The 23533-nt window shown below is 36.6% G+C and overlaps 2 protein-coding genes across 4 annotated transcripts; both read right to left on the bottom strand.

The window, feature by feature from the left end:
- Positions 1–7062: 7062 nt before the first annotated feature.
- LOC137965810 (uncharacterized) lies at positions 7063–17483 on the bottom strand. Of its 2 annotated transcripts, none has more exons than XM_068812162.1 (16): positions 17374–17483; positions 15794–16346; positions 15056–15329; positions 14611–14921; positions 14186–14365; positions 13034–13801; positions 12359–12453; positions 11976–12035; positions 11818–11906; positions 11668–11733; positions 9905–10432; positions 9507–9581; positions 8621–8691; positions 8449–8506; positions 8084–8351; positions 7063–7980 (listed from the first exon to the last, which is right to left on the bottom strand). In XM_068812162.1, exons 2-16 carry the CDS (start codon positions 16207–16209, stop codon positions 7304–7306), a joined length of 3936 nt encoding a protein of 1311 aa, XP_068668263.1. In that variant the 5' UTR covers positions 16210–16346; positions 17374–17483; the 3' UTR covers positions 7063–7303. The 2 variants fall into 2 exon arrangements, with proteins under 2 accessions (XP_068668263.1, XP_068668264.1); XM_068812163.1 differs by having other exon boundaries at positions 11842–11906.
- A 461-nt stretch (positions 17484–17944) lies between these two features.
- On the bottom strand, positions 17945–23424 carry LOC137966402 (ERBB-3 BINDING PROTEIN 1-like). 2 transcript variants are annotated; one of them, XM_068812996.1, is made up of 10 exons: positions 23353–23424; positions 23152–23266; positions 22874–22958; positions 22627–22776; positions 22339–22492; positions 19525–19740; positions 19275–19411; positions 19098–19189; positions 18524–18706; positions 17945–18337 (listed from the first exon to the last, which is right to left on the bottom strand). In XM_068812996.1, exons 2-10 carry the CDS (start codon positions 23246–23248, stop codon positions 18270–18272), a joined length of 1182 nt encoding a protein of 393 aa, XP_068669097.1. In that variant the 5' UTR covers positions 23249–23266; positions 23353–23424; the 3' UTR covers positions 17945–18269. The 2 variants fall into 2 exon arrangements, with proteins under 2 accessions (XP_068669097.1, XP_068669098.1); XM_068812997.1 differs by having other exon boundaries at positions 23350–23407.
- Between the last annotated feature and the right edge of the window lie 109 nt (positions 23425–23533).

Raw genomic sequence — 23533 nt, 5'->3', positions numbered from 1 at the left:
AACTGGAAATTCCTTGTGCAACTTCTAAGTGTACTTTCCGAGGACGGTCCATAAACTGACTCACTACACTTACAACAAAAGAAATGTAGTGCAGAGGTCTAAAGAACAGACATTTTCCTAGTGCTCTTTCAAATACCTCAAAATTCTTTGTGCAACATCTAAGTATAATTTTCGAGGACATTCCATAAACTGGCTCACTACACTTACTGCAAAAGAAATGTAGTGCATAAACATGGAGAAGCAAAAAGCAGAATGTTGTTGTGAGATCTAGTGCAGAAGCAGAGTACAAAGATATGGCCTACACTGTTAGTAAATTTCTATGGATCAGATCGTTTCTTACTGAATTGGGTTTCTATAAAGGAGCTTTTATGGAATTATATTGCCACAACGAGGCGGCTATTCATATCACTTCAAATTTGGTCTTTCACTAGAAAACAAAACACATTAAGATAGACTGCCACTTTATATTGGAGAAATTTCAGGTCAATATCTTATCTCTCGGACATGTTTTATCACAAGGGTAGGTGACAGACATTCTTACGAAACCAATCACATTCAAGATTTTAACCACTATATATGGTAAGTTGGGTATCTACGATGTTTTCTCTCCCCCAACTTGAGGGGGAGTGTTGGAAAACATCTTGAAGTGGCATCAATGTCAATACATCTTCTATGTCCAAGAGATGGCAAATGAGGTAGTTAAATGGTCTTCTCATAAGGATGGCACAAGGGTGAAATTAAGGAAGATGATATTTGTTTACTTATATCTTTTCTTTTTCAAAGTTTGTAGCCTTAGCGCATTATAATCATTGTGAACCTTCTTACACAACTATAAATAGAGGCACAAGGCATGGGGTAGATCATTAAGTCTCTCCCCTTTCTCTCAACTTCGTCCCAAGATTTCTCTCTCTCCTTCTCTCTAGTCATCTCTTCCCTTTACCTCTTCCTTTATTCTCCTCTTCTTCCTCCTCTCTTCTCTCTCCACCTTGGTCGAGGACCTTGTCATGGGATCCTAAATCCAACATTAACAACTTTTTTTCTTGTCAATGTAATACCCTACTCTCAATGAGACCATCCAGTCTTGAATTGACATGGAATTTGGATCATTTAGTTTGCAACTTCAATAAAGGTCTTCATTGATTTTATTCGTGGTTAAACCAAATGCATTATCGTGAAAATTATTAGGGTACCCCTCCCCCAATTCTTGGTCTAGGTGGAATGGCTGAGTGAAAAATGAGTTCCCTAAACCTATTGGAGTACTCCACCCACATGTGGGAGTAAAAGTATTGCACAACCAAATAACTCATAGGATAAATTTGAGACATGCAGAATATCTAAATTTGTTGGTTTTCTACAAATTTTCTAAATGTGGAAGCTCAAGAAAATGATAAAAGCCAACCAATCTACCTGGATTGACTTTTTTCTTCTTGCAAAATAACCATTTCTGCATGATAATTTACTTGGAGGTGTTTCAATTAACTCTCTGTGTTGTTTCTCGAAGTCCAATTTTTTTTATTCCAACTACAGTCAGTGATTCGGAGTGAGGTTGAGTGGCCATGGTGGAATTGGGACATCCCTAGAGACCGAGGGTCATCTAATGCTTAGGGGAAGCATGGCAATCTTATTCCTTGCCTTGAACTTTTGCAGTGGGCACTAGGAATGAGAGCCCTCTTGTTCTCCTTAGATGGTTTGAGGCTTTGTTGATTTAGGGGGTGCCTTGCAGGCTTGAGTGCCCTGTGGCCATTTGGACTGTCAGATAAGAGGAGTTTCATCCTATGAGTCTATCTCAGGGATCAGCATCACCATAGCCGGTGGATTTAGAGGTGTGGTATTGGCCTTCTTGGTTGTCATGGAGGATGACTTTGAGATCAAAAGAAGAAATCGAGAGAACGGAAAGGTATAGGGAGAGGAAACATTTTGCAGGAGAAGGAAGATGAAATCTTTTTATTTGAATAGGTGTGAGCATTTTTATCCCTTGAAAACTAATGTCGACTCCTCTAACTCACTATAGACTTATTGGAAGCAATAGGTATCGACTCCTCTTCCTTGAGAATTTCACCCTATTTCTAAAGGATTTGATCCCCCTTAAATTTTTTTTGTTCTTTTCATTAGTGAAGATTCAACTCTAGTTCATAAAGGATTCAATTCCTCCCCTTTTTCTTTAGATAGGATTCGCTTCCACTCTGTGGATTTTACTCTCTATGAAGAAGTTTTACAAAGATTCCATATTTACCAGTCTCAAATCACTTCTATTTTTTTAAAAGCTTTCAGAGCAAAGAGATTTAGTAAAAATATCAACTATTTTATCATTTGTGGTGACAAATGTCAGATTTATGATTCTCTTTTGAGCAAAATCCCTAAGAAAGTTATGTATGTTTCTATATGTTTGTTTCTACTCTGATACACAGGATTCAATGACAAATTTGTAGTAGATGTATTAGATGTATAGCCATAGTAGATGGGGATAGAATCAAAGTCTAGATCGTAGTCTTGTAGGATTTGCTTCATCCAAAGTATTTACATGCAACATAGAGTTGTCGATATGTATTCAGCCTTGACGGCTACGCAATTTTGTTTCTTTGAGAACCATCACACAGGCAACTTCCCAAAAAGTGACATGTCACGGAGTTACTCTTTTTGTCATCAAGACTACCTACAAAATCAAAGTCCGTATATCCTACAAGGGAAAAGCCATCAATTTTGGATAAAACAAACCATAATAAAGGTTTCCCCTAAGATATCTAAAAATTCTTTTTACAACCACCAAATGAGATTCCTTGGAATCTAATTGAAACCTAACAAATAGACAAACATCATATTGAATGTTTAGTCTACTTGTGGTCAAATGGAGAATACTCAGAATTATGCCTCTATACTTGTTTGATCCACACTCTTTCCAACCTCATCTTTGAATAACTTGGTTGTGGAGCTGAGTGGAGTTACTACACTCCTTCTGTCTACTATGTTGTATTTTTTTAAGAGATACACTAATTTATTAGGCTTGAGAGATGTAACTTTCTTCCTTGTTTTCTTTTATTTATAGCCCAAGAAAGAAGTTTAACTCTCCCATCATATTCACTTTGCATGAGATCTGAATATTCTTTGCACAAGGTTTCATCTGTAGAACCAAACACTAAGTTATCTACATAGATTTAAATAACTAATATGAGTGGACCTCTATTTTTTTATGAAATACATGGTATCAACCTTGCCTTTAGTAAAGTCATTTTCAATTAAAAAAAATTAGCCTATCATACCATACTCTAGGTATTTGTTTCAAATCATACAAAGCTTTTTGAGCTTGAAGACATGACTTGGCTTTGATGAATCTTTAAAACCAAGTGGTTGACCTATAAAAAAATAAAAATAAAAATAACCTATCATACCATGCTCTTGGTGCTTGTTTCAGACTATACGGCTTTTTTAAGTTTGAACACGTGACTTGGCTTCGTTGAATCTTCATAGCCAAGTGGTTGTGCTACAAACACTTCTTCTTCTATAACATCATTTATAAATGCAAACAAGTACATCCATTTGAAGGACTTTAAAGTTTTTGAAACAAGTGAAAGCTAATAGAATCCTAACAGCCTCAAGTCTTGCTACTAGTGCAAAAGTCTCAACATTGTCAAACACTCTTCTTAAGAATAACCTTGTCAAACTAACCTAGTCTTGTTTCTCACTACTTTGTTTGATTCATCTAATTTGTTTCTAAATACCCATTTGGTTTCTACCATATTTTCACTATTGGGTGGTGAAACTAAGTCCAATACCTAACTTCTAGTGAATTGGTTTAATTCTTTTTGCATGGCTTCAACCCAATGGAGGTCTTTGAGTACTTTTCTAAAATCTTTGGGTTCTATTTGAGACATGAAAGCTTTGATTTACGTCATTTTTAGCTTTGCTTTTAGTGAGTCTAGATAAGTAGGTTCACCTATTATGTGTTCTTTATGATGGTTAGGCTTATACTTCCAAGCTTTGGATAAGTCATGCACCTCTTCTTCTCTAATGTGTGGTTGAGGTGATTTTTTCAATTGGTCAATCCAAATAGGTGGCTTAGGTGGATCCAAACTGTTAGACAAGTGGTGAAATCATGTTGGTATTTATTATTTTAATAGTAACAAAAAGAGTAGCTTGAAAGTATGCTAATAATGGTATTATCAATGTATTTGGGCACAAGCCTTCTAACACATATATTACAAATTCTATGGTAAAAGTTCAAGATAAAAGAATACTCAATCAAATTGCCAAGTCAAGACCCGAAGAAAAAACACATTGAATATTGTTATTGAGAAAAAGAACTTACACAAAACAAATGAACAAAGATTTGAAGACTAGAGGTCGAGCATCATTAGAAAATCTCAGAAAATTTAGCTACATAAGTAAATAACCAACGAAACTTCAAAATTTTAAGAACTTCTATGTTACGGAGCTTTAGCACAAGAAATATTTTAAAATTATGTTTAAATGAATATATATAAAAAAAATTTTACAATGCCAAAACCATTAGAAAAACCTATGTCATGCTTAAATATCAAAATAGTACATTGGCATATGGCATGATCGATCAACCTACATGGGTTTGATCAATCATCCAAAATTCAGTCTGGCATAACTTATAAAGCATGATCAATCATTGACTCCAGCATGATTGATCATAAAAAATGTTGCCCAAGATGATTGTGTAAAGCATGATCAATCATACCCTATTTCATGATCGACCATAAAGAATTTTACATAGCCAGTTGTATAAAGTATGATCGATCAATCAAATTGGATTAATTAATCAATGAGTTTTCTGAAATGTTGAAAACTCGTTGATTGATGCCCTAATAATTGATTTGAAAATTAAAGCTTATAATAATATGATAATGTAATAGTGGACTTCTACAAATCAAAAACCAAGTATTGTAACCAGATATTAAAATTAATGTTCATAAATACTTAACTTTCAATGAGAAGTTTTCCAAAAATAAGTCTTGGATTCTTAATGGCACTAGCACTTGTGAAAACACTTGGGAACTTTAAAATTCATGTGAGCAAATATATCTTGAAGTTTATGTCAAATTTAATATATATTTTACATTTTCCAACATTCTAAAAACTAGTTGTGATGAATGGATAAGATTGTTTTTGGTATTTTGAGAAAAAGGTGAAAATAAGGTTCAAAATTTATGATAGACAATCGATAAAACTTATTTTTTTTCTTGAATATATTTGTAAGTAACTTATAAATTTTGACATACAAAAAAGTTGAATTTCTATTGTTTAAGGTTGACTCCTTTTCCTGGGGTCAAATCCTTTGTTCTTCCTATGGCTTTTCTGTGGTTGAATCCATCTCTATGCTTGACTCCATTGGCTTTTACTCCCTACAGGGGTGAGTCCTCATTTTAATTCGAAACTTACTATTAGCGGGAGTTTACTCTTTTTTTCTTGTTTTCTCCTCAAATGGGGTTAACTCCTTCCTATGTAGTCAACTCTTGTTGTGTGCTCTTCCCTGTAGGGATGGCTCCTCATTTTAATCCAAGACTTATTGTTAACAGGATTCGACTCCTTATTCTTTTTTTTTCCTAATGGAGTTGAATTCTTCTTTATGGGATCGACTTCTTTCGTACCTCCAGTATTGGGGTCGATCCACTCTTATGCATTCAACTCCTTTTTTTGTTGGTAGGATTTGATCTCCTTGTTTTTTTCATTTGATGGAGTTGGCTCCTCACTTGTTTACTCAAATCCATCTATAGCTTTAGTATAAGGCTCAACTCCTTATTTAAATTCAAAACTTACTGTAATTGGGGTTTAACTCTTTGTTTTGCTTTTTTTTGTGTACTCGACTCCTTTATTATGGATTAGAATCTTTTTTTAAAAATGATTCAAATGTTTTTTTTTTTTTTTTGCCAAAATTTCACTCATAAACCAACTTTAGGTATCTTAGTTTGTTATCATAAAAAAAATTGGAATCTTAAGCTACAATTCCACACAACCCAATAAAAAAGACTTGCAATCCCACTTTTAACTAAAGAGATGCAAATTTGGAAATTTTAAAAGTTTCATAAAATAAGTTGAAAGAGTAAAGTGAAAAGAGAGAAAAAAAAAGTGAAATTTCTCTTGACAAAAAGAGGGTAGCAACATTGAGGAAGAGAGGAGAGGGAAGAATAAAAGAAAAAACAATGTGGTTTCTTTTGCTTAATCTCTTCAAGAGGAGGGTTTGTTACACCGCTTTCCAACATTTTGAGGTAGGTCTGGATTGGTGTTCTATATCAACCAATAGGTTTTCTGTAAGCCATTGGAAGTAGTTTTGGAGGATTTGAAGTAGGATTACAAGTAGTGTTACTTCATGGGTGTGAGATATCTTCTTTCTCCTATTGCAATTTCATATTTACTTCCTAGATATTGTAAACCATATGTTTTGGGCAAACACTTGAGAAAAATAGTTTACAATTTCTTTGATATAATATATACTTTGTAATCTCTCTAATTGATATAGTGGGTTGCTCTTAGAATCCTATATTTGCTTTCATCTTAAATGGTTTTTTCTAATTTTACAATTTAGCGTTACTAATCATCCTTTAAGCTCATTTAGAAGAGCTAATTTGATGTGGATTTTATTTGTAATGTTGTAAATAATTACATATTAGCTTCAACAATGCAAAAAACCATTTGGTACAAAACGTGTGAAAAGTTATCTCAACCATCAAATCATGATCAACGGCTATCACAGCCGTCCGATAATGATCTGTTTCGCACCAAATAGTTTTTTGTATTGGATCACCCCTTCTTAACTTCAATTCACACATAGCAAGAGAAATTTGGCTAACTTTTTTTGCCCATCAAGCACGGGGTTAAGCACATCAAAGGATATGGAAATTTGTTGTAACACTACTTTTACCTATTGACAGTGGTTGCACTTTCACTTTGAAAGAACTAAGTGGGATTAACGACTAACTAAACCACTAACCACCATCGGATAAGACGAGTAATCCGAAAAACCACAACAGACCGCTAAGCAACTTTTGTAGGATAGAAGAAGTGCAGCAATCACTTAACAACAAATAAACTGATCAATTTATTCGATATATGAAATATTTATGTACAATTGACAAGTGCTCTTACTGCAAAAATTGTACTCAGTTCGATATTAGATATTACAGCTCAAGCGTACCGTGTTGACGCTGAAAAAAGGATTTGCTCCCAGATAACTTCTCTAGACAACCTAAAAGAATCTATAGAACCTACTTATATATCCCGATGTTGTGGTCTGTACTCTTTTATCTTGCATAATTCACAGATATTTACAAGATCTTCCCCTTTAAACCATCATGTTCAAGTCAGAGAGATCGTCCATAGGGATTCCAAGACCCATGAAGTCATTATCCACCAACCCATCATCCTCGATGTTCAACCATGAACCAAGATCCTGCCCATGATCGTCAAGGTCATCAGAAACACCCAGCACATCCGTCTCAATAGCTTCAGATTTATTTAGGGTGGACTGCTTTCCAGACTCGTCTCCTTTCTTCCTATGTACATTACTAGCCATCTCAGACGGTCTGGAGACTTGAGAGGAAGATGCTTTAGGTAGTTCTGAAGCCTGGCCAAGCAGACCTTCCACCGAAGATGACTGGGTCGTCTGCTGCTTAGGCTTTGATTTTGTCTTCCTTTCACCCTTTGCATTGCCCAAAGCTGGTCGTCCAACTTTAGGAGTAGCCCCACTGGCATGCCCTTTTCCATCCCTCTCTCTCTCACTCCTCTTTCCTTTCACACCACTTGAAAGAGAGCCAGCAAGACCTGAAGGGCCTCGCAGGGAAATACTGGCACCAACATCATCAAGCAACAAAACTCTCCTTTTCAGTCTATTTGTAGAAATATCTTCTTTCCCAGAAGTTTTCTCAGGTAAATGACTGTGTGACGGAACAGCAACTGAATTATACTTATCATGACCATCCATTTCCTGACAATATTGCAAATTTAAACCCGAGATATGACCTGAATAAAATGGATGAAAGATGTTAAGGAGTGGCAATTAATAAAAAGCACTGCAAACCTAGCAAACTGATCTTTCAACTTCTGCAAGAGTTGAGAATAGTACCTGAAGAATCCCTCTTTTCAGAAGGACAAGCAGCATTTTCGATAGATGAATCAGCAGGACCTACCCCTCCCGCAACATCTATTTTTTCTGTTTTTCGCTGAGAAGCTATGAGCAAATGTTGAAAAGCAGGTTCACTAAAGCAGCTTCGGCCAGTACCCTCATATTTGTGGCATCTTGACAGAACTCTCTTGACAAAAGAAGAGGCAGCACGCTTTGCCATTTTGTTGCTGGAACTTTTCCCACCAGATGCACTTGGACCCCAATAAGCCTGTAAAGGCAAAGATTCATTACCTACCCAAATAAAAGATCTTTTCATGACAAATTAAAAAAGAGAGAGCTTCAGGGAATCAGCATGTGAGTCTCACCATGTACTTGTCATACGCCTTTCCAATAAGTTTGTTCATAGCAAGTGGCTCAAATTTCCTAAATAGCCAGAAAAATGTCAACAATTAGATCCATCATGCAAGAAATAGTTGGAAAAGATGCATGCATAATCAGTCATGCACAGAAAATTTCAAAAGACGCGTATAGTGTTACCTTTCTTGAACCTCCTTTGCCTCCATGACAGCCTTCTCAACTTTCAGTAATGCACTTTTATTTTTTATCACCTATTTAAATCAACAAAAATGGTTTATGAGGGATCAGTATCATGCTCTCATGGTATTTAAGATTATGAAGAACTTCTGCTTGACATAGTAAAATCAATTAAATTCTTGACTTCTCAAGCACATTTACAGCACATTTACTTGGATATGTCAAATATCTACTAGTCTGAATTTTGCACTGTTATATTGCTCAAACTTGCGCAAGACTCTAAGAATTCTTAGTTACTCAAGGATGGGCTGCCATACATTCCCAATTCTTTAATTCGCAACAAGTCTAAGCAGAAATGACATTAAATGCATGGAAAGTCAACATAAACATGGATTACAACCTAAAAGACACACGATGAAAACCATAGAATAACTTCTGTTGTGATGATGAAACATATGAATTGGCATATGTAAGTCATCCAGTACGTAAATGAAGACTTGGAGAAAATTTTACATCATCATAAGGCCACAAGAAACTTTACATATTTTAGAAAGTTTTCAAGTATGTTATCTATTTTCCATATTTTTTAAATTTTTTTATGAAAGTCTCCAGATTTTTCATGGGGCCCATAACCCATATGTTTCTAAAATTTTATCAAGTCTCTGTCCAAACTTCAAACTGCAGACATGAGTAACTCTCAGTGAACCAGACTCAACATAACTAAGAGCACATAAGAAACATGTCTCGATATATGGTTAAGGGACCATATGTAGAGGGCTGATGAGTGAAACGTGCCTCATACAAACAAAGGAAAATAAAATGGCACAGTAACAAAATAATTGGAGAGCAGCTGATGAACAAGACACTGAAAATCTCATTAGGAAAATACCTGTTCATTGAGCTCGCACTCTAACTTACTGATTGTTTCACTAATTCCAATGCCTTCTCCTGGCGCTAGATCAGGCTGAAATGAGGCAGACAAATTGAATGAACAGAAGTACATAATGGCATCCAGTAAAAACAATTTAGGACACAGGTAATAAAGTCACTATTGACACCTCTCAAAAAACAAGAAAAAAAAGCACCACCACATGTTAGAAGCCAACGGAAACTTTAACAGATGAGACAATGACATGTTCAGTTCAGAGCTTTGTACCAAGACATAGAATGCCGAGGCCACAAGTTCACACAAAAGAATAACGATATCCTTTAGGAACGGAAGAAAATGACAAAGAAACTAAGAAAGCTTCTATATTTTATTTTTCCATTTTCTTGAAATATACCTACCAACAGTTCTGGGAAAATCCCGATGCTCTGAAGCTCCAGAAGAATTTTTTCATCCAAGGTCATATTAGCATATTGAGAATCATCATCAACCCTGCAGTAGGCCCTCTGTCCATTCTCCTTTGACCCATAGTGTGGGCTCACTCCAACATGTGCATCAGAGATGAGATCCACCTGTGACAGGCAATCTAGTCCCAGCTCGTCACAGTATCTTCTGCTTGCATTTAATCTATAACCATTTGAAGCAGTACTGCCAACAGTATGACAGTTTTCTAATGTTTCACTGTCTTTCGAACACAATCCCTCATCTGGCATATATTCATTTCCAGACTGATGAGTACTGCAGCATAATTCTTCAAGCTCATCAATATCAATTGTAGCTGCTAACACTCTCACTGAAAGTGGAATCATGTCATTAGCCCCAACGATCCTCTCAGAGTCTTCTAGCCCAATTCTGCTTGTGGCACTCTCACAGATTTCTTTATTAATGTGTGTTTCCATAGCTGGCAACAAAGTAGATCCAACATCTCCCTAAGAACAAAGCAATGGATCAGATCGACAAACAAAGGCAACATCCAGAGCAAAACATCCAAACAAAATTGAAACAAAAACAGATAAAAAGGTAAGACTTGCATTCTTTTTAGTTTGGAATGTATTTTCATGACAAACAAGTAGGACAAAAATTTCACACTCAAAAGTGGAATAAGCATTTATTATCTTTATGAAGTAATTCTTTTTGAATGTCAATTACACAAACACCCTTTACGCGTAGTGAGACTTGAACTCCAGAACTCACACATGAAACCCCCTCCCCGCCCAATGTGGCCATTGAGTCAAGGGCCCAAGCCACCAAAGAAATTCTTTATGATTACTTTTGCAGGCACAATCCTCCCTTCCCTCTTGGTGTCTGTGGATTCCACTGATTGCTCCATCACATATCATGCAGGTATGTGCAATACGAAAGATTCCCTAAGCAGCTGCTCGCATTATGAACCATTGACAAGGCTAGGATGCAGGTTCTTGTTGTGATGACCCAAAAGTTTGGGGGCATTCCTCAACATCAACATTAAAAAAATTGAGGGCTCCCCACATAGAACTATGAAATGATGACTTGAACAGTTTGACAAAAATTGCATGACTCAAATAAAAATAATAATTAAGATACTACAAAAATCTTAAATAGTTAATTGATCATAATTAAAAAAATGTTCATATTACACTTTAACGATAATTGCAAACAAACAAGCTTTAAGATCTGCTAGGATTCTTGTTGTGTTTCTAAGGCTTAGTAACCCTGGTTGAACATAAACCTGCACACATCTGCAGCACAAGAGCACCCAACCAACCTTTGATCGGAACTTCTCAAACCATGACCAACCTTTTGATTTGGGGTCAAGCCTGCTAGAAAGCAGAGATGGACTTTGCAAATCTCATAGGGATAAGTCAATTCTTGGTCAAGTTTAACAACCCAAACCAACAATATGAAAATTCCTTCTATGGTATTTATACAGAAACAAGGAAAACTCTAGAGTTATTTGAATCGATAGTGAAGCCATAGAATGCAGCTTTTGAGATAATAATGATTTTGGAATGTAGGCCAATCCCAAAGAGGCCACTTCTACGATGAAAATGGAAAGAAGAGATTACATGCATACATCTAACTTTTTGAAAGCTGATAGTCATTTGAAAGACAAAAGAGAAAAGAAATTGAATGACAACCCACAGAGATGCAAACTAAGATTGTTATTTTGAATGAAGGGTCATACCTTTAAACTTGGATCCACATCATTTGGACCGTGGATATTGGCAAGAGACCGCTCAGCAAGGAGAATCTGACCTCATTCAAAATTATGTTAAAGCAGAGTGACCAATAAGAAAAAGCTCAAGGAACAAAAGCAAGATAGCAAAGCAATTACCAGTTGTTTCAAAAAGGCTACAACCTCTTCAGAGACAAAACCAAAGACTGGCTCGACTCGCTTCCAGAATGGGCTCAAAAATGCATTACCTGTACAGGAATAATTAAAAGTTTCCCATGTAAGCTATTATAACTATGATGGTAAGGAAGAGATAATACTTGTACTCAAAACAGCATTTGCAGCAGCCAGCAGCTCTTCATGGTCATCATCTGATTCTCCTGTCAAAAGGAAACTCATTCTATGATTTCCAAGTGAATAGAGCAAGTACTGAGATGCTAACACTTATTTCTACCCAAAAGGCAAGGCAAAAAACTTTACTAAATCCACTAATTTTGAAAATTCTATTCTCGTCATTTAGATACCATGTCAGCACTTCTTGGGGGTAGTACAAAGCAAGGAATGAGGCAAAAACAGGATGACTCAAATACCATCCAATCACATGTGCACATCTCTCTAGTAACGGGAATTAAAATTTCATGTGCAGATAAGAGTCCACATTTAAAAAAAAAAAAAATGAATAACTATGACACAAATCAAATACCAGCAAAGTCTGAAAATCCACTATTAGTGCCACCCCTTTGGCGTATGTATGCCTTGCGCTCAGCCAACTTCTTGTTCGGTGGACGACCTGCTTTGCTGAGTCAAGGAAACATATTGTAGTTAGCTTGGCAAAAATCTGAAAATATACAGAGATGGAAAGGAAGATAGAGCACATGAAATTATGCAGAGATGAGAACATGAAAACATGACCAAAATACTAAATCTTTATTCAGAGAGAGGAGGGGCTGGATAAGAAAAATCCACAAAAAGAAAGCATATTTAGATGCTTCCTTTCTAATAGTCCAAAATTTTGGCTTCGAGGTTTAGACCTTCAATACAAATCTAGCAAACTAAATCCCAACCTTCAGACCATAGGCAACTCTTAGTTGTGCGTGAGTGTGGGTGCATGATCATGTTTGTGCTTGTGAATTTATGCAATGTTTTGCCTTAAATTATCTACTCTAGCAAGTAAATGATCTGGATTCAAACACAGTTTTCCATTGTTCTTCACTGCCCATACTTTCTCCTTTGTAATGCAGCCATAATTACCTAGGTGAGCAGCAATAAGCTGATATACCATAAGTAGAAAAAAAAAGGGCAAGTAGAGGAAACAAAACAGAACAAAAAACAAAAATTCAAGAGATAAAATTTATATATAAGAAAAGGAAAAATTCACCTCTCATTCTTATCAAAACCAAGTCTTGCACTTCTCATCTGTTTTAATGTAACTCCATTTTTAGGCTGCTCTGTTCCACAAGTCAATGTAGACCTCAAGGAAGCAAAACCCCGTCCAGTCCTCCCTTGTTTTCTAATACAACCACCAAGATCTCCATCCAGACCCATCTTATTCTTTCTTGTAGGCAACATCATAGTTGCTACATTTTGAACAGATGTTCCTGCTTTATCATCTCCATCACAAGATTTTTTACTGACTTTATCTTTGCCCTTACTCTCAACAGCACCAGACTCTTCGCTTTCTGATAGGCCAGTCGAAGAAATATGATCACTTTTCAGTTTGACCTGTTGTGGTGAATTAGCGGCTGAACGTCTACTAAATCCTAACCCATTTTCTGTACCTGACCCACTTGCCATCGAGGTGTCTATAGGTGGAGCTTCATTATGAGATGCAACAAGGGGAACAAAATTTGTTCTTCTAGCGACTCGTGTAATCTTTTGAGGCCTTTGTCCAACCCAATGGGTTACAGGAGGTGATGATGAATGCACAGATGCCATACGCTTTCGGTTAGGCCCACCCACTGGGTGGAATTTGTTTACAGACTGCGAGTTCTCAAACTCTTCAGGAGTTTCCATCGGACGGGGAATATTTGGAGATAGCTTGGATAATAAACAGGAACTTGATCTTGGTGCCCGGGCAGACACATTCATTTTCAACATAAGATCAGGACCAGGTCTAGCAGCACTATTTTCTTCACGTGGACTTGACCTGGGTATTTGATGGAGGAACAAATGTAAAAATACAGAGAAATAAAAATTTCTATGAGAAAGAAAAAAAAAGAGAAAAGGTACTGTTACAATAGAGTACGAACAGTAAAGGGACAGGATTGAGTAAAACATACATGAAAAGGACAGATTTCTTAAAACCAACCTCCAACTGGTATTTTTCCACACTTATTTATATACAATCCTCAAGTTTTACTCATAAAACAAAATAATTAACTCCTTAATTTCAAAGGAATAGAAAAAACAAGGTGAGTGGGAAGGGTTTGGGTCAACTTCTTATGTAGCTGCAAGGGTGTTTGGAAGAGGTTGGGAAGCAGGGAAAAGTTTAGTCAAAACCTGCAGAAACCCATAACCGCTTCTAACATACCTACTAGTAGCTTTGAGAGTGATCCTTTCTTTGTCCGAACCACCACCATGATCTCTTCGCTGAACCAGCGGAGCCCCAGTATCCTGATCAATACGAGGTGTAGAACGGTTACTTAGGCCACTCTGCTGAGAGGTTCCTTCAGATTTTCCAACTCCAGCACCACCATTGGCAAGTCCAGACCTGCACATGCTAAGACAGTAAGTACACAAAGAAGATGATGTTAATTCACTTTTCCACGTAAATGATACTCCAAAGTAAAAGTATTTTCATTTACGGTATAACTTATTCTAAATAAAAAAGACTCTGTGCTCTGCAACTCTCATGCTTAAAGGCAGAAAGAGAAAATTCACAGAATTTTGTCCGTTTGTGTTGACAACATTTCCTTGAAACTTGAGTAGAAAAGCTACAGAGAAATGAAACACCACCTGAAGCCCTGGGAAGTGCTCAGACGTGCTCGTGCATCATTGTCAAGTTTTTGCTGGATACCCCGCTTGACGTCCCGCTCACCATCAAGAGGTGGTTTAGTTGAAGCACCGCTACCAGAAATATCAAACTTAATCCCAGATCGTTTCTTACGCATTTTTGATTTTTCCCAGCCTTCCACTGTACCAGTTGCTAATGCCTGACCTTTTTCTTCAGATTGAATAGCACTGCAGCCATTTACAAGCCTGAACAATTCCTTGTCCTTATCTAGAGATGCAATGGGCCTAGCAAGAGCATTAGCCCGAACGTCCATCTGGAGAAATTATAAACTGCAAGTAAGTCCTTTGAAAGGAGTTCAAAATAGAAGACACATTTACATAAACTATTCAAGGAAGAAAAGGAACAAGACAAGGAACTAAATGCAGAATCTCAAGATGAAAGCCATACATCAACCATGGATGTCCGAATACGTTTGCTGGGGACTGCATTCTTTCCCTTCTCTTCGGGCTTTTGAGGCACCACCTCAAAACCAGCAGCTGTCAGATGGCTTTCTGAACCCATCTTAGGAGCGCTTCCTCCAGGGACAGACCGCTCCCCTAGACCCGCAACATTCAGCCACTCACTAAATGAGATATCCGATCGAGATCTTTTCCTTAAGAGACTACTCTGACGAGCCTTGTCCACAACCAGTGCAGCTTCTCCAAACGCTTTTGAACGAGAACTATTAAAGATCAAGTATGTCAGGACCGAGAAATAATCCAATGTCAAAAGGAACTGACAGAAGTACTGAAGACAGCAAGTAGTGCATATCATGCTACCTGGTCTCACCATTTGGAATGCCCTACACTAGATAGGCTTCAATTCAAGAATCTGAACAATCACTTCTATGATTCTAAGCTGACAAAAATAATCTACAAATGGTTTAATCAAAAAATGCATCCGGAAATATAAATGAACTGGTAGGAATATCATTCAAAAAACAGGTAGGAATGGCTGGTAAGATGAAAATTATCACATGGAGTGAGATTTTTTTAAGGTTTAATATATACCAGCTGGATACAATTGATACTACTTTCTGCCACTTCTCATACCGATAACACAAAAATAAATCAATAGTTAAATTAATCCAGCAAACATAATCATATTAAAATTGAAATAAAAAGAACAAATAAATACAATAAATACCTGGCCTTGTTAGATCCATCACTGAGAATAGCCTTGACTCTTCTGATCTCCCCTTGCAAAGAAGAAGGTAGAGATTTTACATTAACATTACCAATTAAAGCATCATCTTGTGAAATGCCAAGAGCAGTAGTTATCATCCGTTTGATCTCCCCTTGTCGAGGGAATTTCTGACCAGCTGCCATTTGTTTTATGTCAAGTGGCAAAGACTGTATCAAATTCACAACATCACCATGAGATAACGTAGACCCACTTCTTGACGCATGTGGCTGGGACGACATAGCTCGGTTCTCAGTAGCCTCACGGAAGCTTCCTGATCTGTCCAATGAAGAAACAGCATAGTAGCTCCGTGGACCATTGGCGTATGAGGAACCCTCTGGGCTACCAGAAGGCAAGTCAAATTTGTTACTAGTAGCCATTGCATCAGAATCTTCAAGGCTGCCAAGTCACAAGAGCAAGAGACAAATGGAAGCATTGAAAGTGCGTAGAGCCACTACATATGACACCAAATTAAATTTTCAAAAGAGTAGCAACGACGAATATGAAGCAGGAGAACCTGCAAAGAGCAGAGAAACAACACATAGAACCACAAATAGCATCAATATAGTAGGGGAGCCATAACAGGTTTTAAACAAAAGGAGAACATAAATAATAAATAAAATTAGTTTCAGATAAACAAAATATGTTGCTCAAGAAAGAAATTAAAACATTAAACAAGAACAATGTCAGCTTAACGCACCAAATGTAATCATCCTAGATGAGAAGTACAAATTAACCAAAGAAGGGTAGTAAAAAAAGCAAACAACCTCAGGCTAAGTCATTTAGACATATGAAACCCTGAAATTGAAACTCTAGGAAGGATTGAACTGTGAAATGTACACATAAGAAGCAAAACAGATAGTCAAAATACTTCTCAAAAAGGCATATAATGAATAGGAACTCATTTATAGTCCATGTATAGAGATCTCAATTTATCACATTGACAGCTATGAACAAAATAAATGTAGGGAGCAAATAAAATGAATCTAGAAAGGAAGTTAAATTTTCATAACAGTAGGGAGCAAGTAGCATCCGAGAAAACCTTGAGAAGCTAAGCTGTCAGCATGAAGCATTCCCTCGACTGTAAACTAAACATGCAATAAATTCCATATCCAAGCTTAGTATGATGCTTCTACATTCTCATGCAGCGCATAAGAAAACTCAGGAAACAGCTGAATTGCTACATTTCATGCACCAAATAAGTAAGATCGGAAACAGCACAGCTGCATATTTTTATCCAACGGTATTCAATCCAGCCTCACTAACATGAAATTGGAGAAAATAGTTTGACGGAAACCGTTAACGAAAAGATTCACAAAGTTTTGAAAGAAGCATATCTCCATAATATTGAAGTCATGATCTCGAGAAGCACCAAAAAGTTGAAACACGTAAGTTAAAGCTAAGACAAACAACAAGGGAATAAAATCAATCATTCAAAGCCACAACACCGCAAAACTCAATCATGCAAGCAGAATCACCATCCAAACGCCTAAAATCACGGATTAAAGCGAGAACTAAAGCGAAGCAAGTGAAAAATAGCTCACCTATGATCATCAACAAGGAACTAAAGTAGAAAATTAGGGTTTATACAAGAGTTTATGAGTTGCTTCGGAGGGTTGTGGCGAGTTCGATATTCGGATCACAATGCGCGAAGAAAATTTGCTTCACGCATAAAACGAACAATAGATCAATATTATTTCTTCTATACTGAGCAGAGAAAGAGAGCCACGTGTGCCTACACACGTTTGAGAGGGAAATTGTAATAATATTCGATTAATTGATTAATCGTTCTTAATTTAAATTATGCTTTAATTTAGAGAAGCTTAGACACTAAGATTTATTGATGCATTTTAAAAATCTTGCAACATCCAATAAACGAATGGATCGGGTAGGCCCACATTTCAAGGGTCCAAAATCACCATCTTGGATTCCAGGCTCGTAGCTTTTAGGGGATTTTAGGAGTTTATAAATTGCTAATCATGATTAAAAAAATGTAATAATATCCCGGCCCTTAGTAGATGACCATTGATTGTCGTTTAAATCAAACCCAGTGACATAATGGCTCATCAAACCATTAACCGTGTCTCCGACAAGGGGACGAAGATAGTACCAAAATGCACAAATAATACAGCTTGCTGATTAATGAAATAGGAGCTGTCAACATTGAAAAGGCTGATAAATTGAACCCAGTACAGAACCTCCCCTTTTGTCTTCCAATAAACCTCTCGAGAAAGCTAACGTTATTACGGCCGACACTGTTTAACACCCTTTTGCGCTCATCACTGCAACAAAACCTCCCGCTTTCAGCTGCTGTCCCCTCTGCTTTTCCCCCCGTTTTCCCAATAAACTCGGAAGCCTACTGGACTCTTCTTAGAAAAATCAGCTTGAGCAACAAGCAACAAGCAATCCACTCTCAACAACAAAATCTTAAGCATCTGTCCTAAGAGGCGCCATTTGCAGGGTCGGTTGTCTCCATGGGTTCTGCCTCTGTAGCCTCACCTTTCTTGCCTGCAAAAGAATGTGATGTACAAATCAAATTACTAACCTTTCCACCATCCTATCTAGCCCAACAATTTCTGATACAATTTAATGTTTTCCACGGTATACTTGAACTGGATCGCCAGAACCTACAAGCAATTTCACTAGTTTTCATGGACTGTTAACCAAAATGAACAGAGCAATTCCTCCACCTACCTTTTTTCTTCTTTCCACCTCCTTTCTTCTTTGTCTTTGTACCTAAAGCTAACCATGCTTTGATTTCAGGATCGTCTTGGATTGACTTGGTAGGGTGCAACTCTTGCAGGGGATGGGAGGTAATCCTATCTGATCCATTTGGCATTAATAGAACTGTAAATTTAATGTGAGCGACAAGGTCACCTGCACCAACAAATATGAAATTAAATGAATCTCACCCTAACAAACTTACAGAACCTCATAATGAATGTAACATTATTAAATTGAAACGGATGTAATTCATAGATCAGAAAACTTTCAATCACTTGAGAGCTCACAGCTCAAAATAGAGCAAGTCATGAAAGAAGAACACAGGGCACAAAAAACTGCTCTCTAAACCAGTAAAGTATGAAGGTAGAGAAACTCTTGACTCAGAAAAATAAATGTACGAATACAGATGATTCCAGTAGCCTGTGAACTAGTAGGGTTTATGATGATAAAAGTATCTCATAAAATTTAAGGACTAGAAAAACATGTTCTGAAGAATCTTGTCCATTAATAGGCAGCCTATAATAAAAACAACTCAAACGCTCACCAGGCTTTTCATGCAAAACAGGATATGGCTGCAAAAGATCGTGATTCACACATTCAACTAAACCAAGCCGAGCCCGTTTCTCTTCCAGCACTCTATTATGAAATAGTGATTAGAACAGTATAATGGGTATCAATTGATAATGATAGAACAAATACACTAAGATAATAGAAGGCCAACCTTGCAGTGAAAGGCATTATTGGAAACTTCTGACTAATTTCACTGAATATAAACCTTGACGACTTCATTTTCAAGTGATAGTTTTTGTCGACCGCTCTCTTGTAGATGGTGGTTTGCCTTTCATCCAAAAGCTTAGGCTGCATTTTACAAATTATTCAGATTCTTCAAATATGGACAATTTGTAAATGTTGTGAAAGAAAAGAGTTAACTTCTTAAAACAATATGATTCAACACATCTAAAATACTTCACCTTGCCATCTCCAGTGCTGATGACAATATCAACAGCATATACTTCATTTTCCTCAAATTCTGCATCATCAACTCTAGTTTCCGGATTGCTTACACTGAGGATAACTTTGTTTCCATCAATGACAAATTGTTTAAGCTGATGGCTGAGCACACCTTCAACTATTTTGCAATCATAGGCAGCAGCGACCTTTTGTATAGCTTCCGTCACGTCTTTGTTCTGCATCACAAACCAAACAATCTAATCAAATCATATGCCACTGGAAAATATTGTGAAGTTATTGAGAACAAAGACTATGGATATACATGAAAGGTACCTTCAGTTCCAAATAGTCAGTTATATCTCAAATAGATTCATATTTTTTGAATTATTGAGGAAAAAACTACAGATATACTTCAAAGGAACCCTCAGTCCCAGAGAGTAAGTTGTATCACAAGTAGATTCATATCAGGACAATCTCAAGTAACTTACACAAGAATCCACAGAAGCTTTTGTAACACCATTGAACAGTATAGAAAATAACTTGGATAAACTTTCAATTACTACCGGCAGCTTATTCCAATCTTTCAGAGTAACTATGACATAGGCATCAGATGGAGTAACATCCATAGCTTAAGATCAAAATTCATCATTCAGAGACAATAGCTGCCACAAGACATCCAATCCTGAATACTTGAGGAACATAATACATGGCCATCACATCAGAAGTTCAGACATACAAGTTTCCATGCATTAAAAGAATTATACGAGCATATTATAAGAAAATATGCAAGATCTCAATTGTACAAAGGATGAACCTAAAAACAGGTGATCACAAAGAAATGAAAGCAAGTAAAAGATGATGACAGCATTAGTGAATACAACACCACTCTATCAGAGTAACTATGACAAATGCTTAATGTAGAATATAGTCTATAACTTAAGAAAAAAGTTCATCATTTAGAGGATGTTAAAAAAACTGAAGACATATATAACTTTTGGTGCCAGCTAAGCAGATCCAGTCATCCTCCTATGCTTTTTTTTTTAAAAAAAAGGACCTCCTACTTCCACATAAATGAACAAACGTGAATAGTTAAACTAATAAACTGCAGAGATCATGTACTCGTACCAAATCACTAATTTTAGAGTTTTCACTGCGACTATCAGCTATGAGAGAAGAACACTCATTGATGTGATTTCCTATCAGAGTAACTATGACAAATGCATCACTTGGACATAAATCCATAGCTTCTGATTAGCTTTCCTCATTTAGAGAAACCACATCTCAAAATATTCCACATAGTAGTGAAGCACACAAAAGTAGGATAAATTCCCTTAAGCTTCTACATCCACAAAATAAAATACAATTTAACAAGCACTATCTTGATGGACCTGTGTAGACGTATGGAAACTGCTACCTTATAAAGTTAATCAAAAAGGAAAACAAGTGCACAAGGCACTTTCTCGGTGCAGTACATTCAGTATTGGTTGTTCGTTCACTCTGAATTCCAAGAGCAAAGTTCCAACTCCATAATTTAGAGTCTTCTGGTACTCTTTAAATTCCATCATAATAAACAAGCAAAATAAAAAGAAACAGTCTAATTTCTACAATAATGAGTACACAAAATCATTAACCAAAAAACCAACAACATGACCAACAATTATGATGAATACTCAATATCAAGGAATCAAGCATAAATAATCCAGCGGTCAGCTAGCACTGGAAACGATTTCTACATAAACATTCTCAAAATAGAGAATGAATGACTGGATAATCAGTAATCATGTTGTGAGTCCACATGAATATGCATGCACTCTAATATTTACAAAATGTCGATAATCGTAGTCCACTATCAGAGTAACTATGACAAAAGCTTCAAGTGGATTTGACTCCATAGCTTTAGATTGATCATCATCGTTTAGAGGACTAAGTTGACCCACCACAGGGTTGAAGGGCATAGAGATTCAAAAAGGAGATGAGTACTTAAATTGGAGCTTAAACCTCATACTTTTTTTTAGTGGTACTCAATATTTATTCTGAATAAATGCAAATGGTACAGAAACATTGGCTTTACTCACTAGAGGACTTTCATCAACCACATCCACTGTGCCATCTTTGATAATGTCCATCAGTGAAACAAGCTCTACCAAAATGGAAAAACAAATCATCATGCACAGAATATCATAATTTGTTCGTCACTTAACTTGGAGCAGAACAATGAAGTGAAACCAAATGGAACTCTTTTCCCCAAAACAAATAAATAGAGAAGCTCTGACAGCTGAATCTGAGTAGCAAAACCAAACAGCCAATTGCAATGTCCAGATGTAGGCAAACTTAAAAGAAATGTTATTTCAACAACCAAAAAAGGAAAAATCACGATGAAGTGTTGTTAACTGAAAGTGGCAAATTAATATTTGATAAACCTAGTTATAACTAATTTTACTGTCGGAGCCAAAAATGTCCTAATTAGCTGCAAAAGAGCTTAAGATAACAAAATAACTGAAGTACCATCTGTAGCAAAAAAAAAAAAACCAATTGGCATGACTAGAACAAAAGAAACATAGTTTAGATAGCTAAGAAAAGAAAATACAATGGAAAGCAAATCAAAACTTTGTAGATTAAAATAAAATTACAAAACATAAAGTACACACCACACGGAGCTTAATTTGAGAGGTTCATAACAGCACATCGGATTTAAAATAATGAAGCAGAGCAAAGAAATGAACAAAAAATGTATTCTGATACGAACAGTGACAAATCAATTGACTTTAAAAAGTAAATTAAAAAAAAAAAATTTGACTTTAAAAAGACGCTGCTGTAAAAATAAAATATTTTACCTTCCGACCAGGCCTCACAAGCCTGAGAGCAACTTCAGCAGCTGTATTAGCAGCAGCTATGGCATCTGCTGCCCTTCCAGTTACTGGTCCTTCTTGTAGAGCATGAGTGTGGGCCACGACGGCAATGAACCCATCTATATGACATCCCATGTCACTGAAACCACAAAGGACAATAAGTTATTAAACGTTAAACTGAAGGGAGAAAATAAGAAGTCAGAAAGAGATGAAACTAAGACCCAATTAAAGAGATTTTAATGAAAAGAAAAAAAGATTCATAAGAAATCCTACATTTTCACGATATCGTTCTCCTCCATAACGGTTTCATCACTTGCAAGAGGTGAAAAATGACAGACTGTATTGTTGATGGAAATGCAAGTGGGAAATGCGACGCCTCGCTCGATTTTCTTCTTTGTGTTCTTATACATACTACCAGTTTGCCTGAACCAATAAAAAGTTATCAAGAATCCCAGACGAATAAATATATAAAGCGGATATTAGGATAATTGGATAAGCTAGCCAGTGTGCAAAATCTTACTCTCTGATGAAGGCATCGCCCTTCTCACAAACATCTACAATTTTAGCTTTCGGTTTGCACTCAGACAAAACAAGCTGCAAGGCCTCTGCAAAAAAAATATAAAAAAATGCACACGCCATTGATTAAAAACGAAGACAGAAAACAAATGAAATTTTCAGCACAATGAAACAAACGATTTCAGTATTTAACTATAAAAACTCGATTCCTCTACAGTAACTACTAGCAACAAAAAGAAAAGATAAAACAAAACCTATACAGAATCAGAGAGACGGAGTTACTGTTAACGATTTCGGCTGCGCTTTTATATTTATTTACGACATCCGAAGAAGTAAGATCCAACTCCTTCTCCTCTTTCGCCTCGTCGTCCGACATCATTCAGTATACAGTAGTTGCCTGCAAACAGAAAACAAGAAGAAAAGTGAATATAAACAATGTGAACAAAAGGCTGAAAACCCTAAATGGAAGAAGAGACAGACGACCTTTGCGTTGTTACGAGGTTTCAATGGACAAGGTGACGGTTTGGCTAGGGTGTTAGGGTTTTAGTGGGTGACGAGGAAGCAGAGAAATGCAGTCCTTAAAAGAGGAATTTCCACTTTTTTTATTGGACGGATTTAACCCTGTACCACTACCACCCACCGTTTAAGCTCGATATGGAAAATG

Source organism: Aristolochia californica, unplaced genomic scaffold (genome assembly GCF_029961685.1).
Source record: "Aristolochia californica isolate CCGP_79_NKW_82.1479 unplaced genomic scaffold, dmAriCali1.0.hap1 SCAF_5, whole genome shotgun sequence".
Lineage (NCBI taxonomy): Eukaryota > Viridiplantae > Streptophyta > Magnoliopsida > Piperales > Aristolochiaceae > Aristolochia > Aristolochia californica.
The sequence above is the reverse complement of the archived record's forward strand: the minus strand, read 5'-3'. Positions and strand labels throughout refer to the sequence as shown.